Genomic DNA, 20,171 nt, shown 5'->3' on the forward strand with positions numbered 1-20,171 from the left:
ACCACTATAAACCACTGTATTGACCAGTATAAACCACTGTATTGACCAGTATAAACCACTGTATTTACCAGTATAAACCACTGTATTGACCAGTATAAACCACTGTATTGACCACTATAAACCACTGTATTTACCACTATAAACCACTGTATTTACCAGTATAAACCACTGTATTGACCAGTATAAACCACTGTATTGACCAGTATAAACCACTGTATTGACCAGTATAAACCACTGTATTGACCAGTATAAACCACTGTATTTACCACAATTGTATTGACCAGTATAAACTATTCTTTCAGGGAAGGTTCAAGTTTTTATACATAATGGATGGAGAGATATGTGTAGCCATAACTGTTCAGGACTGCGTATACCACGAATTAGAAGAATTCCTGTATATACATGTAATTACATGAAACTTTCTCAAACAAAAAAACTATTGCACCAAAACACATTATCTTGCTATGTTATGAAAGCAATTAATTGCCTTTTTTTTTCTATATAAAACCATGTTATTAATTATCTGCTACATATATTAACTGTACCAACATGTCAAAATGTATATTTGTGCATCTACGTATGCCAACACGAAACAGAAACTACTAGTTACATACACAATCATGATTTCTGGCAATTATGTACTTGAGACTAACAGCTTTTCGTTGCAATCTGTTCACCCTTAGTGTAATGTTGCAATCTGTTCACCCTTAGTGTAATGTTGAAATTCGCCCAACATAGCGTGATTTTATGAGCTGACATTTTTATTGAAACTGCTTAATTTAATTAGTATTCGTGTGTATGCGATTATTTTTATTGCAACAATTATTAATCGATCTTGATTGCTAGCTTCAACATACAGCTTTGCTGTTGTGTCTACCAAATGAAAGAGTATTTTTGGGTTTTGAGTATAATTGACAAGTATCAATTTAAGATTTGACATTTTCATAAGGAAAGGCAAAAGGAAGAAAGTTTTAAAAGATAAGACTGTAGTCTAATACGCGACCTAAAAAGTAACATATTTCATCTCACAGTACATGTACAAGTAAACCAATAAAGCAGCCCTAGATCTTTGGTACGCTTAATTTTCTGATAGCTTTGCCTTTCTTTCAAATGCTTACACAGTATTTATTATAAATATAAAAACCATGTTATGTAAGGTCAACAATTACTGAGAAGGTACTTTTGATCATCAGTTTTCCAAAAGTATTAATGGTAGAAATTTTACATTTCATCTCTCCACTATAAACGTTTGTTGTCAGCCCAAGGTGTATCATTACAAATGGTAAAGGGAGACAATTCCAATGAACGATCTATTAAAATACGGCTATGAAATATATTGGGATTAAGGAGTTGTCTGCTACTGGTTGTTGACAAAACGAGTACTAGAAAATAAATACCAACAGTATTTTATTATAATTTTTAATTAATTATATAGAAAAAATAAACTTATAAGATTACACTAACTAATTTTTAAAACTGTTCGACATCCTATTTGACGGCCAAGGTCTTTGAAGACAGTTTTCCCACCGCAAAAGAAAAGTGGAGAGGACGAGCGGTATAATTAAATGTATATTCGTGATGAAGCTTTGTCTGGGTAATTCACAGTTTTTAACACTATACTAGTAAATGAATTTTTTATGCAATTATTTACCAACTCAGTAAAATGGATACAACAGTTCCGACGGATGAAAATGTGCAAATGCTGTTGTTGATGGGGTTTCCTAGCGAAAGTGAAATTCGCAGAGCCCTTAAAATTGCAAAAAGTGATATTAACGAAGCTGTAGACATGCTGACCAATGGACAACAGCTTACCAGTTTAGATGACCTCAGCAACTCGGCTACTAACTATGCCGATGGAAGTGGGGTAAGAAGCGAACGTGCTTTATTACTAAAGAATACTGACTGTTTGTAGCTAACTTAATTACCGACTGTGTAAAAGGTAAAGTTTTTCAGTGTTTATTAAAACTAGAATGTATATTTAAAAAAGGACTACAGCAAGCGCTTTACTGATAAATTGGCATCATTAAATATAATATCCACTCGATGGATGACTGATGTGGAACCATGTTATTTAGCTGAAGCTGGAACCTGACTTATCAACCTTGAAGTCTTACCGTATCTTAAGTCATTGATTTAATTTGCTCATCAGGAGACCTATCGGTGAAGATTGAACCACCTGACAGTAACCAGTCAAAAATAGTTACTGTCTTTGAGAGCATATTAGTGTCTGTGAAAATCTCTCAGTGAAAACAATGACCAATAGATAGACGGTGTGAGGGATTTTTTGCATGTTTGTTTTAAAGGTTATGATAAATATCAATGAACAAATTTTATTCAACATATTTGTGATCAACCATTCTAGTGACTTAAGTTTAGATTAAAATACTTGGTTAGCTTTATTCAAGCTCTCAAAGCTTAGAAAAAAATCGCTCTGTCATAAATTAGCAAGTTCGATGGAGATAATTGACTGCAGGTACAGTACAATATTACAGAAGGACTTTGGAAATTAGAACCTATGAGCTTCTTTAGTATACCTCAAAGGAGGATTGATTGTGAGGTGGCAATTGTAACTGGTAGTTTTCCCTTACTACTCTGTTTGATAGATGACATTATGACATCAAACACTACTGCAATCAGCTCAAGTGCAAATATTGATGAGCATTCTCTACTTTTGGTTTTGGTCATTCAAAAATAAGAAACCTGTTAGGTAATATAAATCTGGCATTCTGTCAACCGCATCAATTACACCTAAGAAAAATGTGCCGGAATATTTCTTAGCGCTTTTTATGTTTTCCACTTTCATTCGTGCTGTGTGTGTAAAATTGTTAGCAGCCCTGCTCCATCAACTTGCATGTAGTTTGCGCATAATTTAATATGGCTGTTGAATGAAAGAAATATAAGTTAGCCAACTCAAGCGTGTAAGGGAGTCATATTGAAAAGAGGGCTCACCAGCATTATGGCATGCAATGTAATTCACAGACAATTTGCGTCTGGAAAAATGATTAAAGAAATCAAATTGATTAAACAAATCGGTTTAAATCGCATAAAAATCCGATGTTTTGGGAAAAATCATGATTTTTTCGAACCTGGCTCTTAGACTAGCTCAATCGAGATTTAAATTTTTTAGTCAAGCTTTCGACAAAGTTTTGTTGACATGCCACTATCGTATGTTCAAACCTTTTAAATATTGGGAGATGTTTTGAAAATATAGCCTACTTGTAATGTAGTAATTCCAATTAATTTTTTTAACTTCGGAATTGAATTTTTTAATTGTGCATTGTAATGTGTTCTCTGATTGCATATTCAGACTATGGAAGTCACAGATACTTCAGATTTTCCTGCCGCAAACTTTTATGAGCTTGAGTCAAGAGTATACACAGATTCGTGGAGTATTCCATATAGGTGAGTTTTTAGATGTTCAGTTTTATGAGCTTGAGTTAAGAGTATACACAGATTCATGGAGTATTCCGTATAGGTGAATTTATAGATGTTCAGTTTTATGAGCTTGAGTTAAGAGTATACACAGATTCATGGAGTATTCCGTATAGGTGAATTTATAGATGTTCAGTTTTATGAGCTTGAATTAAAAGTATACACAGATTCATGGAGTATTCCATATAGGTGAATTTATAGATGTTCAGTTTTATGAGCTTGAGTCAAGAGTATACACAGATTCATGGAGTATTCCATATAGGTGAGTTTCTAGATGTTCAGTTTTATGAGCTTGAGTTAAGAGTATACACAGATTCATGGAGTATTCCATATAGGTGAGTTTATAGATGTTCAGTTTTATGAGCTTGAGTCAAGAGTATACACAGATTCATGGAGTATTCCATATAGGTGAGTTTATAGATGTTCAGTTTTATGATCTTGAGTTAAGAGTATACACAGATTCATGGAGTATTCCGTATAGGTGAGTTTATAGATGTTCAGTTTTATGAGCTTGAGTTAAGAGTATACACAGATTCATGGAGTATTCCATATGGGTGAGTTTATAGATGTTCAGTTTTATGATCTTGAGTTAAGAGTATACACAGATTCATGGAGTATTCCGTATAGGTGAATTTATAGATGTTCAGTTTTATGAGCTTGAGTTAAGAGTATACACAGATTCATGGAGTATTCCATATAGGTGAGTTTATAGATGTTCAGTTTTATGATCTTGAATTAAGAGTATACACAGATTCATGGAGTATTCCGTATAGGTGAATTTATAGATGTTCAGTTTTATGAGCTTGAGTTAAGAGTATACACAGATTCATGGAGTATTCCATATAGGTGAGTTTATAGATGTTCAGTTTTATGAGCTTGAGTTAAGAGTATACACAGATTCATGGAGTATTCCATATAGGTGAGTTTATAGATGTTCAGTTTTATGATCTTGAGTTAAGAGTATACACAGATTCATGGAGTATTCCATATAGGTGAGTTTATAGATGTTCAGTTTTATGATCTTGAATTAAGAGTATACACAGATTCATGGAGTATTCCGTATAGGTGAATTTATAGATGTTCAGTTTTATGAGCTTGAGTTAAGAGTATACACAGATTCATGGAGTATTCCATATGGGTGAGTTTATAGATGTTCAGTTTTATGATCTTGAGTTAAGAGTATACACAGATTCATGGAGTATTCCATATAGGTGAGTTTATAGATGTTCAGTTTTATGAGCTTGAGTTAAGAGTATACACAGATTCATGGAGTATTCCATATGGGTGAGTTTATAGATGTTCAGTTTTATGATCTTAAGTTAAGAGTATACACAGATTCATGGAGTATTCCATATAGGTGAGTTTATAGATGTTCTGTTTTATGAGCTTGAGTTAAGAGTATACACAGATTCATGGAGTATTCCATATAGGTGAGTTTATAGATGTTCAGTTTTATGATCTTGAGTTAAGAGTATACACAGATTCATGGAGTATTCCATATGGGTGAGTTTATAGATGTTCAGTTTTATGATCTTAAGTTAAGAGTATACACAGATTCATGGAGTATTCCATATAGGTGAGTTTATAGATGTTCAGTTTTATGAGCTTGAGTTAAGAGTATACACAGATTCATGGAGTATTCCATATGGGTGAGTTTATAGATGTTCAGTTTTATGATCTTGAGTTAAGAGTATACACAGATTCATGGAGTATTCCATATAGGTGAGTTTATAGATGTTCAGTTTTATGATCTTGAGTTAAGAGTATACACAGATTCATGGAGTATTCCATATAGGTGAGTTTATAGATGTTCAGTTTTATGAGCTTGAGTTAAGAGTATACACAGATTCATGGAGTATTCCATATAGGTGAGTTTATAGATGTTCAGTTTTATGATCTTAAGTTAAGAGTATACACAGATTCATGGAGTATTCCATATGGGTGAGTTTATAGATGTTCAGTTTTATGAGCTTGAGTTAAGAGTATACACAGATTCATGGAGTATTCCATATAGGTGAGTTTATAGATGTTCAGTTTTATGATCTTAAGTTAAGAGTATACACAGATTCATGGAGTATTCCATATGGGTGAGTTTATAGATGTTCAGTTTTATGATCTTGAGTTAAGAGTATTCACAGATTCATGGAGTATTCCATATGGGTGAGTTTATAGATGTTCTGTTTTATGAGCTTGAGTTAAGAGTATACACAGATTCATGGAGTATTCCATATGGGTGAGTTTATAGATGTTCAGTTTTATGAGCTTGAGTTAAGAGTATACACAGATTCATGGAGTATTCCATATGGGTGAGTTTATAGATGTTCAGTTTTATGAGCTTGAGTTAAGAGTATACACAGATTCATGGAGTATTCCATATAGGTGAGTTTATAGATGTTCAGTTTTATGATCTTAAGTTAAGAGTATACACAGATTCATGGAGTATTCCATATGGGTGAGTTTATAGATGTTCTGTTTTATGAGCTTGAGTTAAGAGTATACACAGATTCATGGAGTATTCCATATAGGTGAGTTTATAGATGTTCAGTTTTATGAGCTTGAGTTAAGAGTATACACAGATTCATGGAGTATTCCATATAGGTGAGTTTATAGATGTTCAGTTTTATGAGCTTGAGTTAAGAGTATACACAGATTCATGGAGTATTCCATATAGGTGAGTTTATAGATGTTCAGTTTTATGAGCTTGAGTTAAGAGTATACACAGATTCATGGAGTATTCCATATGGGTGAGTTTATAGATGTTCAGTTTTATGATCTTGAGTTAAGAGTATACACAGATTCATGGAGTATTCCATATAGGTGAGTTTATAGATGTTCAGTTTTATGATCTTGAGTTAAGAGTATACACAGATTCATGGAGTATTCCATATAGGTGAGTTTATAGATGTTCAGTTTTATGAGCTTGAGTTAAGAGTATACACAGATTCATGGAGTATTCCATATAGGTGAGTTTATAGATGTTCAGTTTTATGAGCTTGAGTTAAGAGTATACACAGATTCATGGAGTATTCCATATGGGTGAGTTTATAGATGTTCAGTTTTATGATCTTGAATTAAGAGTATACACAGATTCATGGAGTATTCCATATAGGTGAGTTTATAGATGTTCAGTTTTATGATCTTGAGTTAAGAGTATACACAGATTCATGGAGTATTCCATATAGGTGAGTTTATAGATGTTCAGTTTTATGAGCTTGAGTTAAGAGTATACACAGATTCATGGAGTATTCCATATAGGTGAATTTATAGATGTTCAGTTTTATGAGCTTGAGTCAAGAGTATACACAGATTCATGGAGTATTCCATATAGGTGAGTTTATAGATGTTCAGTTTTATGAGCTTGAGTTAAGAGTATACACAGATTCATGGAGTATTCCATATAGGTGAGTTTATAGATGTTCAGTTTTATGAGCTTGAGTTAAGAGTATACACAGATTCATGGAGTATTCCATATAGGTGAATTTATAGATGTTCAGTGTTGAAACTTGTATAGAGTGCTTTTAGGTAAATGTAAGATTTCTAAATCGTGTTGCACGTTGAAACTCCTACACAAAGGCGTATCTGTTATAGAGAAGATGAGTCTTTGGCAAAATGTATGTTTGCTGCTATAAAATTATTAAAAGAGGGCAAAGCTGGAAATGATGAGCTGTGCTCAAAATTTCTAAATCAGTGTCTTCCAGAGGTAAGTGAAGATAAGATGCTTTAGAGTTTTAGGATTGTATGTTCTTTTGCTATTGTTAGGGTAGCTTTGCTCTAGTTGCTATTGTTAGTGTAGCTTTGCTCTAGTTGCTATTGTTAGGGTAGCTTTGCTCGGAGTCTCCTGAGTTAAAGACGAACATAAACTAGGCTTTCTTTCTGTGATTACGTTGGCACTTATGCTTAGAACAGCTCACAAAATTTTAATGACATGCTGCTCTGGGTAATTGTTTTAGGTTTTGCTCACTAGTAACTAAGCAAATATATATGTAAATTCAGACCAGATGTCGCTATACTAGTTCATTCATGACCATGACTGGCAAAATTCTTAGTTCTTTCTGTGATCATTTCTGGAACTTTTTCAAGTTTTTGTAATTAGTTTTGGGTAAAACCGTGTTTAAATATTTTGTATCCCTAGAATGTGAAACTTCTCTCTAGTAACTTACCTACCTCTCTAGTAACTTACCTACCTCTCTAGTAACTTACCTACCTCTCTAATAACTTACCTACCTCTCTAGTAACTTACCTACTCCTCTAGTAACTTACCTACTCCTCTAGTAACTTACCTACCTCTCTAGTAACTTACCTACCTCTCTGGTAACTTACCTACCTCTCTAGTAACTTACCTACCTCTCTAGTAACTTACCTACCTCTCTAATAACTTACCTACCTCTCTAGTAACTTACCTACTCCTCTAGTAACTTACCTACTCCTCTAGTAACTTACCTACCTCTCTAGTAACTTACCTACCTCTCTGGTAACTTACCTACCTCTCAAGTAACTTACCTACCTCTCTAGTAACTTACCTATCCAAGTGAGAGCCTAACTTTTCAGTTTCTCAATATTGCTACAGGCAGCTGGAAAATGCACCGACAACAGATTCATGTTTACCGACCACGCGACTGAAAGGCTTAGTGAGACAAATGCGAAGTTAATTTTAGAGCCTCAAGGGCTAAATTTAAGAGTTAGATCTCCTTACATTCACCAACAGACAAAGCATTGTTGCCTTTAACCCATTTATCCATCTTGAACAGTTGACAATATGATGGTAGTTCAGGATTGTGCTCTGTACTTGATGACGCACGTGTCACTAATAACTGGCAAGGCTTGCTAGTGTTGCATACCTAGTGCTTGCTAGTTGTGTGCCAATTGCTTGCTAGTTATTGCGTACCTGGTGCTTGCTAGTTGTGTGCCAATTGCTTGCTAGTTGCGTACCTAGTCTTTGCTAGTGTTGCGTACCTAGTGCTTGCTAGTTGTGTGCCAATTGCTTGCTAGTTGTGTGCCAATTGCTTGCTAGTTATTGTGTACGAAGTGCTTGCTGATTGCGCACCAAGTGCGTGCTAGTTATTGCGTACCATGTACTTGCTACCAGTAGTTGTGTGCCAAGTGATTGTCAGTTGTGTGCCAAATACTTGCTAGTTGTGTGCCAATTGCTTGCTAGTTGCGTACCAAGTACTTGCTAGTTGTGCGCCAAATTTCTGCTTTCATTGGCTTACAGCGAGCATGTGTTCTATTCAAATCTAGCGATGCTAATTTTAATAGCTAGTGTGTTAGTTGCACAGGGTTCTTCTCTTTTACCTGATGGGACTATACTAGACAGTTTTACCTGATAGGAATTATACTAACTTGACAGTTTTATCTGATAGGAACTATACTAACTTGACAGTTTTATCTGATAGGAACTATACTAACTTGACAGTTTTATCTGATAGGAACTATACTAACTTGACAGTTTTATCTGATAGGAACTATACTAACTTGACAGTTTTATCTGATAGGAACTATACTAACTTGGCAGTTTTATCTGATAGGAACTATACTAACTTGACAGTTTTATCTGATAGGAACTATACTAACTTGACAGTTTTACCTGATAGGAATTATACTAACTTGACAGTTTTACCTGATAGGAACTATACTAACTTGACAGTTTTATCTGATAGGAACTATACTAACTTGACAGTTTTATCTGATAGGAACTATACTAACTTGACAGTTTTATCTGATAGGTACTATACTAACTTGACAGTTTTATCTGATAGGAACTATACTAACTTGACAGTTTTATCTGATAGGAACTATACTAACTTGACAGTTTTATCTGATAGGAACTATACTAACTTGACAGTTTTATCTGATAGGAACTATACTAACTTGACAGTTTTATCTGATAGGAACTATACTAACTTGGCAGTTTTATCTGATAGGAACTATACTAACTTGACAGTTTTATCTGATAGGTACTATACTAACTTGACAGTTTTATCTGATAGGAACTATACTAACTTGACAGTTTTATCTGATAGGAACTATACTAACTTGACAGTTTTACCTGATAGGAACTATACTAACTTGACAGTTTTACCTGATAGGAACTATACTAACTTGACAGTTTTATCTGATAGGAACTATACTAACTTGACAGTTTTATCTGATAGGAACTATACTAACTTGACAGTTTTATCTGATAGGTACTATACTAACTTGACAGTTTTATCTGATAGGAACTATACTAACTTGACAGTTTTATCTGATAGGAACTATACTAACTTGACAGTTTTATCTGATAGGAACTATACTAACTTGACAGTTTTATCTGATAGGAATTATACTAACTTGACAGTTTTATCTGATAGGTACTATACTAACTTGACAGTTTTATCTGATAGGAACTATACTAACTTGACAGTTTTATCTGATAGGAACTATACTAACTTGACAGTTTTACCTGATAGGAACTATACTAACTTGACAGTTTTATCTGATAGGAACTATACTAACTTGACAGTTTTATCTGATAGGAACTATACTAACTTGACAGTTTTATCTGATAGGTACTATACTAACTTGACAGTTTTACCTGATAGGAACTATACTGATTTGACAGTTTTACGTGGTAGGAAAAATACGTACTTGACAATTTTACCTGGTAGGGACATAACCAACTTGACAGTTTTACCTTATATGGAATACACTAACTTGACAATTTTTTTGCTAGGAAATATATTAACTTGAGTTTTACCTGATATGAAATATACCTATTAAAATTTGTTGTCAGCCTTTTGAAATCTCGCGAGATGTCTGTGTGCATATTTAGCAGGCACTAGCTAGTTCCAAAACTAGAAATGAAGTCAAAGTCAGGAATGGGGGCAGTTTTGCATGGCTGCTTGCCAAGCAAATAGTAAAAACTATTTTCTTATAAACAAATATAAATAAGCTTCCATCAGTAGTATTTTGAATTACTTCAAGTCAAATTAGGTCAGTCTAGACCCACAAAATCTTCTTTGTACTTGTTTTTCTGCTTGCAGTCATTTAAAAAACTTCTAAACTCTCAGGCAATCTTTCGCTGGTCTTCTGAGATACAGGAAGGTGTTTATGACATGATGCTCATTTTAATGGACTTGGTATCAACAGCACTGACTTTGCCAGCCGAAGGGGAGGATTCTTACGTGCCCACTATTCTATTAGATATTCTTGCTTTAAGCTTCTCCCCAGACTGCGTTTATCACCAGAAGAACAAATCTATGAGGTATTCAAACAGTGTTTGTGAATTACTGAAGATGGCGCTACTGGAACAGTAGAATCAGCAGCAGTAGATGCTAAACACACGTGGTCACACGAGAGCCGAAACGAATTAAACGACGTCGGGGTCGGTTGTAAACTGTTCGGCCGAAGACATTTCTGGCCGAAACGAACCATTTCAGTTCTGCTCGGAGTTTTTTGGCCGAACCCCTGTTCTTATTGGCTGGTTAAAATTCTAGAGAGTACGCGTCACATTTCTGCCTACGTGTTTGAGCAAAGTTAAAAAAGAAATGGGGCGATCTTTTTATTTCATTAATTAAACAACTTGGAAGGCTCACCCGGATTACATCAAAAAAGATGGCGTCATTTACAATATTTGGTTCTTCATTTTGAATGCACAAAACTACATGGAATTCGTTGGGAATAAGTAAAATAATTAAAAGATGTCATCCATTGCCATTCTAATGATATATTGTAAAAGGATTTTGCCGGGCTTTACTCAGGCACAATGTAGCTTGTGACTGTGTTGCATAAATGTAAGATGTTGCACTTGAGTGTTTCATAAATGTAAGATGTTGCACTTGAGTGTTGCATAAATGTAAGATGTTGCACTTGAGTGTTGCATAAATGTAAGATGTTGCACTTGAGTGTTGCATAAATGTAAGATGTTGCACTTGAGTGTTGCATAAATGTAAGATGTTGCACTTGAGTGTTGCATAAATGTAAGATGTTGCACTTGAGTGTTGCATAAATGTAAGATGTTGCACTTGAGTGTTGCATAAATGTAAGATGTTGCACTTGAGTGTTGCATAAATGTAAGATGTTGCACTTGAGTGTTGCATAAATGTAAGATGTTGCACTTGAGTGTTGCATAAATGTAAGATAATGAGTGTGGTTTTCTTTTGTGTATAATAGAAGTAGATATGTAGAAGTAATGCGTCATACTCATCTTGATGAAGAATCGTTGACTGATTTATTTATGTAAAACCACAGTACTATGATAAAGACTGTTTTGGTTTGTTATGTACTCAGTATAGAAAAACATTCATATGTTAAACGTTGACTTGCAACAAAATTCACATTACAGTTATTTGGTATTAAAAGATTCACCATGTCTTACTCTGTTGTCTTGTAGGTGGAAAATATGTGGAAATGTGATTACAAGCTCTTAAAAGCTCAAAAACGAACAGTTTTTGAGCTTTTAAGAATTTTAAAGAGCGATTATCACGAAATTTTTTAAAAGCTTATAAAAATTTTTGTGATAATTGCAGCCATCACGAAACCGTCGTATATCGGAATCAGTTTATTTTTCTGACGTAGTCATTACATTTGATTATTGTTTTGTCACGTGATGTTCTCATGTAAATTTAAAGGCCAATAAAAGGCTCAATATAAAACTTCTCGTAGCACTAGTTTATGACAAACACTTCGGGTTTTACCGAAGACCCCGTATCAAATATAGATGCTCGCTACTTTACAGTTTTGTTTCGGCTTGGTCTAATCGTCTAGTCGTAATCTGATCATGTGACCCATACTTCATGAATAATTTTTGCTGCATTTTTCGATTATCACAGGTGACCAACAGGCTCGTCATGATTGTCAGACAATGATATGTACTCCTTCGATCTAAAGTTGAAAAATTAAACAAATTTTTTCGGTAGGTTATAGGATATCATTGCTGAAAGTGACAGCATTACAATGACGATAAAATATATGTGCAAGAACAATAGACATAGTTTTATTGAATGCGTGATGTATATTTGTGAAAATATTTCGACGAATGAGGTTGCATGAAAGTGTAAACAGAAGCCATCTTGTACAACTACACGTCACATTTGAGCCGTTTTGGAAAGAGATTCCAATCTACAGCGGTTTTGTGATGGCTGCGATTAACTGTTCGTTTTTGAGCTTTTAAGAGCTTGTAATCACATCTATACATATTTTCCACCTACAAGACAACAGAGTAAGACAAGGTAAATCTTTTGATATCAAATAACTGTAATGTGAATTTTTCTTGCAAGTCAACCTTTAACAAAAACATAATTTTGTTGATGATAAGAATTGGTTGGCAGAATGTGATTAGTTTTGTTGTTTTGAGCAGCTGAACGATCTTCTAATTAATCTGCTGCGTAATTATAATTAATAATAGTTCCTCAAAGTTTTTTTGTTTACAATAGAAATATTTAGCTCAAATACATAAAAACTACCAATGAAACAGTGTTCTGTCTCCATGTGTATAGTATCTAGGAAGTGAAGTGACTTCGGATGCCGTGTGACTTGTGGCTTAGCCGAACCAAAACAACCTCCGAACCAAACCTACGTCAGTTCGGCCATCGTATGACCACGGCTTTACTCGGCGCTGCTGTTTCAATTGTTACTGAGTCTGATCTTGCATGCCCGTGTTTTCTTGTTTTACATGCCTTTGTTATTTTCTAATTGTTCTCACGCTCGGGATATATTTCAGCAATTAATTTCACACATACAACATTAGTTTCAATAATCTTTTTTGTAATTTCAAGGTAAAATATTATTTCCGGTAATTTTCAAGAGGAAAAGAAAACTGGTTTTGTAGATGCTTTAACCGGCCAATAGAATGTGAGAATACAAAAGTACCCCAAACAAACACCAAATACCTTCATAATGGTTTTACTGCCGATGTAGATGTGAGCAAGTTCCAAACACACCAGATCAATTTTCGTAGCCAGGGCTCATGCTTACGCACAGTTGTACAGTGTATTAGCTAGCAGTTTACGTGGTTCTGTTTTGTTGTTAGCGTGAACATTACAAGTTGGGTATGCATCTCTTTGTTAGCATGAACATTACAAGTTGGGCATGTCTTTGCGTTAGCATGAAGATGCAATTCAGGGACTGGTTGTTTTATCAGGACAAAGTGTGAGTATTGGGAGGATAAGATAGGACAAGAGAGGGTCATGTGCTATCCCCATAAGAGCCATCTTGGTAGCCGGGAATTCTCATGGCTCTCCAACCTTGTCAACCGATTCCAATACAGCCAGGGTCTAGAGAAGATAGTCAGTATAATCGAGCTTCCAAAGACCAACATCACTGTATGTTTTGGGCCTTGCCAAGGCCAGTCTTAATTTGCTTACTATGGTTAGGGCAGCATTAGTCTTTGGTCACATCGCATTCACTTTGCCAGCATGTTATTATTATTATTATTGACATGACTATCATTATTGTTATTGTTATCATTGCTCATTCACCTGAGGATCAGCTTATTAAAGATGTGATTGCGTCAAATTTTAGTTGATTTTAACAGAAAGTATTGATTTTTTTTCTATCAGTTAATATGTTGTTTGTTGTTTTAGTTCTCATTGAGAAAATGTTTGAAGATTTAAATCGACAAAAATTGATCGCGGTAAAAGCGCTCAGAAATAAAAGATGTGCCCAGACTTGCCCAAAATGATGTGTATAGTTAAACAGTCTGTCTCTATCTCTCGTATTCACATCGGAAATTGCGATAAGAGTCTAGTCCTACACGACTCTATTGGCATATATTTTATTTTGTATTTGCTCATGATTGCTAGGATAAAATTTTAAATCTAGCTACAGATACATTATTATAAATGTCTCAAATAAGGGAAATTAAAAATTTGTCATATTAGTTTCCTCTAAATCCTGTGTAAACATTTGAGTACCGACTACGATTCTGCAAGTCCACGGTAATTAGGTCGTCGAGTTAATTTATTTCATTGCTGCCTTTGTATCGGCGAAGTTCTCAGTTACTACCCACACCATAAACTAATTACTAAATAAAATAAGCAAGCCGCTTCATTGAAAAGAATATGTTCGAATAATTTCCGAAACCAACTGCATCCCTAAAAAGTCAAGTATAGTCAACGTTATCTAGTCATTGTTAGCACCAATTTGTAGAAAAAAATTTACTGGCCACATCTGATTAGTTGATTCAAGTACTAAACAAATGGTTTTATGACTGAAATGGTTGACTGAAATAGTGAACGCAAAGTGTCAATTTCTTTTAAATCGATCAACTCACCGATTCTGCAGCAAAGGCTTAATAAAGCCATTCTTGCAGCTGGTTGGCGGTTTGTGGGCTCACCTGTTTTGATTTAGTAGCGTGGAGCGAAAATGTTTTGAGTTCTTATTATTTGGTACGTTTGAATTGAGTCGAGAGCTATGCAAAAGTACCTGTCAATACGTCTCTGATTAAACTTTATAAATCCATCTATCGGACAAGATTTCAGCACAGTTGGCAGCGGGGCTATGATGTATTCAATATGTTCTGCAAATAATGTCTTGCATTATCTTCAACAATTTTATTTTATTATATAATTTTTACAAGCCAAAAAATTTTCATTTCGGCATAAAGTTTTTATTAAAAATATTCATCAAGTCGTGGCCACTCACATAGTTCCAGCTCATATAATAAGACAACTTGATATACTGCAGTAAACTCAAACAAACCATATCATGGTTTGTGCAGCAAACAATCATGTCTCTTATTCCTATTTATGGCAGTTTCCAGACTAACACAGCTGCTCCGCTGGTGGCAGCACATAAACATCTTGTAATCAATAAAACAAATGTAATAAATATATGTCATTTATGGATATTTTGTTCTAATGCGTATCTACTGAAAGCTTTCAAATTGGAAGTTTGATTGCTAGTGTAATTTTGAAATGTTGTTATAATGCACTTTTAAATTGTTTAACAAAATCATAAGTATGCCAAGCCAACAATTAGAAGCTTTGTTTCTGGGCGTTAAAGATGAGCATTGATCAATCGATTTTCCTCACTTTCTGCAAGTGAGAAGTGAACATAAATTCTAATCATAAATCTAATTTACTAGCTAAAACTGCCAAAGGAAATTTGAAGCAAATATTATAAACGATAAAAAACTATAAATAGTTATGAAACGATGATTGGTGATAGCAAAAAAGTTATAATTTTATTAATTAGTAAATGTATTCATAAGTACTAAAATTATTACCTTTAGTATATTTAACCCTTGTTCATCATCAAGTCATTATATTGCTAGATGCTATAGATTAATTAAGAAGCCGTCAATTTAATAATCAACATCGTTTATTTTGTAGCAAAAACTCACTGTGCATCCGTGTCACGCTTGCGTGCACAGGAAGTTACATTATAGTCTCCAACAGGGAAATATAATCTAAATGTAAACACAACAGTATATATATATATATACAGTGAAAACTTGGTTCTCAAGTACGATCTGTTCAGAAGGTTGTTCGAACACCGAGCTGTTCTAGATCTGAAACAAGTTTTCTCATTAGAATTAATGTATGTAAATTTTAATCCGTTCCAAGCCGAGATAACGACATCGGTAAGGTATGTTTTTTAATTTTACACCGTAAACCGCACTGTATACTACATACTATAAATAAAAACGAGTAGATATAGATCGTGTTTAATTTCAATAAAATATTTTTTTATCTTTGATGAAAAAGAAAAAAAAACCATTTTGTATGCTTTACTATTAAAACATCGAAACATTAAAGGTTAAGATACAATGACCAAAAATCGCAGATATTTATAATGAAGCAGCAAAAAAATGCAACAGATCAGTTAATCTAAAATTGTGTTAAAAAGAAAATAGAAACATCAATGGCACGTTTACTTCTCATATTTGAAGAATTCTCCTCCAAAACAATTTAGGGTAACTCAACTGGACGCAGTAATTAAGTAAATTAACGATGTCAATTAATTCAGTAAAGGTTGATGCGGATCTAGTAATTGAGTAAAATCCCTAACTTCAATATCACAGACAATGCGTTTTAGTATAGATAACATTTATTATGACCTATATAAAAACTTTGTGCTGATGATTTTTCGTACTAAAAGAAAATGTCTTATATTTATCGCTCGTGGACTCTTTTCACATGTATTACTATAGGTGTCACGAATAAATCACCCGCTCGAATCTGAGCGTTTCAAAAAATGATCTCATTCAAAAGCTTATATCTCTGGACATGGTTCATTTACAACGACAAAAATGACATCAAATTGTAGCTGATGTTGTAGCTTTTATTGGTCTTGATATCATTCGGTGGACTTTTTTGACGCAATCGCATCTTTAATAGGTGACTTTCTTTGCGGCTTGATCGTTGGCAAGGGATTGCAAACCACACATCATGTTAACCACCAGGCATTGTTCCTATAGGATTAACTAGCTGCCAATATGGCTGCTTAAGACAATATGGCTGCCTAAAGCAATATGGTTTTTTCTGGCTTTACTCTGCTATTACCTATCAGGCCCGTGAGTGTATCATGATTATATCCTAGTTCTTTTGCTGAATTTACCTGATTGTGAAAGTTTCCATACAATTCAAGTGATGCTGTTGTGCTGAAATTTGTTTTATGTTATACGTGAAGATGCCTTATTTTGTTTGGTAAGAGAGAACAACTATTATACTGAGCCATTTATTGACCTTGTTTAAATCTGTCAAAATGCTATCGGTTGGAGCATGATTACTTGATTGCCAAACACAAAAGAAGCATTTCAATACTTTGAGTGTGCAATGGCAGAATATCTGTGCTTTTATTGTAGGCCATGGCAGCCCTGATGGAGCCTCTAGCAGCCTGTGTGCAGTTTCTAGTGGTCGGTCTGGCACGGCCAATGCTTGAAAAAAGCATCAAAAGAATACTGCATACGATAGGTAATTTAGGAATGGATGATTTCAGGGATAAGGTAAGGAAATTGTTTCCAGTATTTTGTGTTTCCTATTGTGTCATCAGAAGCTATTGCCAGGCGGCGGATCAAACATCAATTGTACAAAGTTTTTAATAGGATCACGAAATATCTTCTCAAGTGGTAGGTTATTTTTAGAACAGCAACAGTGTTTAGTAGTTAGATAGTAGTTAGAAACACAAGAGTTACACAGGGCTTATCCCTTTATAGTTAAAACCTGACATTCTAGACAGCCTGAAGTATTTAGATGAGAATGGTAGATTCTCCTAACTTACTACATAACTCATCTATATATATATATATATATATGAGTATCTGTCACTTGTATGTCCAGTTAAAGCAAAAGTTTTAGCAACGAAAAAGCCGCTTTGTACTGGAATTGAACTCAGAAACCCCTAGTTCGGCAGACAGACATGTTATCCGCCACACCATGCGGCCTATTTGCCATAATATGGAATAGTTGTGCACATACTTATTACACCAGTTAAAATGCGCCCACTTTATGCGCTTATGAAAGTTATGTTGGTTACTACTAGCATGCTTGAAAGATCATGATGCCTAACGTAACGATTATAAGCACGGCGCTTCTTATAGTAAATATTTAGACTAGCTTAAGCTACTCAAATTCATCGGCTCAAGAAATTACCTGTGCAACGGCAAACATTCAGCTAGTAATTTTATAAAATAGACATCTTGGATAAAAAATGCGCCGTCATCGTTCGGGAAGCACATCTGCAGGCTGTTTCACATCCGATGCCATTCAAACCAAAACATTGTGAAGTTATGTTCACAAACATGCGTGGGTTTGGCGTTTTTCTTATGCCTTCCTAGTGGGTGTAGGTTGAATGACTCAGTTACAAAACTAATAATCATTGGTTGCTAAATTCACACATAGATTCGATTAGCTGGTGAGTGTGGCTAGTAGCTATAGCAGCGGAGTGGTAAGTTGTACTAGCACACGCTAGTCTCACCAGTTTAGTGTAAACCATGCTTTAAACATCTATAAGTAAGTTATTTTAGTGCTCATTATTTGCAACTTGTTATTGAGCAGCTTTACCTTAAGTTGCCTCCTTGAAAAACAGCAAGCTCACCGAGTAGGCACTAAATCCATTTCTGGATGCAGTATATATACAAATATCGGAAATTACAAATTGCGTAAAGATAAAATCAGCAGTTTAAATATTGCAAGAATATCAAAGATTTATTTATAAATGTACATTAGTGTTTTATATTCTAATGTCTCATTTATGCATTCATTATTTTCTATGGTTATTTTTAAACTTTGTTTAGTTAGAGGCTTAACTCTACTAATTTTTTCTATACTTTTATACTATACTTATACTATAATGGTACATAAAGCCATCGCCATCAATGAATGTTATTATTGGAATAGATTAAACATGATCAATTTTAATAAAAATGCAACTAAATTTACTTTTCACAAAGCTTCTTTTTGTTTTTTGGTGACAAAACTGCAAGGTTCAAAATACCTTTAATGACAATGTCTGTTAACCTCACATTTAATATCTCTACACTTATCGAGTACATATTTTTATGTAAACTATTAAATAGTTTGCTGTCTTGCGTGCAAAAGTATCCCCTATAGTTATATTTAGTTTAAACTGATATTGTGATTTAATCATATTGGAATGTATCGAATTATGCATCTGGATAATCAGTTTACGATTTTGTAAATACTTATAATAATAGTACATATTAATATAATAATATATTCGAATAATAATAATATTCGTTGCTTGAAAGGTAGTGCATGGTGCTGCTCGGGTGAAGGCAACTTGGTTGAAAGTAGCTCGTTTCAAGGCCGCTCGTTTCAAGGCCGCTCGTTTCAAGGCCGCTCGTTTCAAGGCCGCTCGTTTCAAGGTAGTTTATTGGGGGTGCTTAAAATATATCGTAGTTAAAACTTGTGATACACTCATATCTATTGGCACCGACTGTTTTTAGTAATAGCCTAAATAGACTTGTGTAGTTTTTTACTGGCTGATTACTCTGACAAAGGTTAGTGACGAATATTTGCTGCTAGTACTAAACACAATATTGATCAAGTCATCAGCTCTGATAAAAGTCACTTTTTCACAAAAGGCTCATGTTACTGTAACGCTCCTGGTATTGCATCTCAAAATGGCATTTGTCTATTTAATGACAAAACTGTTGATTACGGATAGCATTTTGGAATAATAGCATTGCTCAAGCCTGCAGCCATTTGAGTATTTATGCTGTTACATTTTTGTACTTGGTCAGTGTCATGACACATACTTACATTTCTGCAATTGCATACCTGATTGTTGTAAGCTTGTCTGTCTTTTGTGTGTGATTTTTACTTGCTAAATACAGGTTCATACATTCAGTCAGATTTTAACAAAAACATATTTTAAGATAGATACCTAAGGTGTTAAATAGACGAAATGTCTTCCAATAAAACTCAACTTCCAGAACTGTAGTCTGTAGTTATGCAAGTTTAGCGCCAGTGTTGAAATACTCACCGAAAAAAGTACTTCACTCCTACAATGCACGGTACTTGAAAATCATACTGGTTGATGATTTCAGTTATTCATTATGATTGATTATTTGATATTCTGTTATGCTTGTATTTTGTTAAAAGGACATCTAATGTAATCCGTGCGCCTCAATAAATTAGGTTCATTCAAATCATTTTGAAATGAAATTGTTTGCCACAAAATAAATGGCCACTTGTTAAATTAAAAATGCCATCAATTAAATTTTGTGTCAATGTATTTTGGTGTTGTAGAACATAGGTAGAGCATGTGACCTACTGAGGCATGTTAAGATCATT

The 20,171-nt window shown here is 34.3% G+C and overlaps 1 protein-coding gene across 1 annotated transcript; it reads left to right on the forward strand.

Moving 5' to 3' along the window:
- Window positions 1-1,663: 1,663 nt before the first annotated feature.
- On the forward strand, window positions 1,664-20,155 carry LOC137397086 (ubiquitin carboxyl-terminal hydrolase 24-like). Its single transcript, XM_068083374.1, has 7 exons — window positions 1,664-1,864; window positions 3,308-3,402; window positions 7,021-7,132; window positions 10,455-10,675; window positions 13,553-13,733; window positions 17,219-17,327; window positions 20,127-20,155. The coding sequence occupies exons 1-7, from the start codon at window positions 1,664-1,666 to the stop codon at window positions 20,135-20,137; spliced, it is 930 nt and encodes a 309-aa protein (XP_067939475.1). The 3' UTR covers window positions 20,138-20,155.
- Window positions 20,156-20,171: the final 16 nt, after the last annotated feature.

Source organism: Watersipora subatra, chromosome 1 (assembly GCF_963576615.1).
Source record: "Watersipora subatra chromosome 1, tzWatSuba1.1, whole genome shotgun sequence".
Taxonomy (NCBI): domain Eukaryota; kingdom Metazoa; phylum Bryozoa; class Gymnolaemata; order Cheilostomatida; family Watersiporidae; genus Watersipora; species Watersipora subatra.

Coding starts and splice junctions, on each gene's coding strand:
- LOC137397086 (XM_068083374.1), top strand. CDS start 1,664: ATGGATACAACAGTTCCGACGGATGAAAATGTGCAAATGCTGTTGTTG. Junction 1,865..3,307: donor ACTATGCCGATGGAAGTGGG/GTAAGAAGCGAA, acceptor TTGCATATTCAG/ACTATGGAAGTCACAGATAC. Junction 7,133..10,454: donor TAAATCAGTGTCTTCCAGAG/GTAAGTGAAGAT, acceptor TTCTGCTTGCAG/TCATTTAAAAAACTTCTAAA.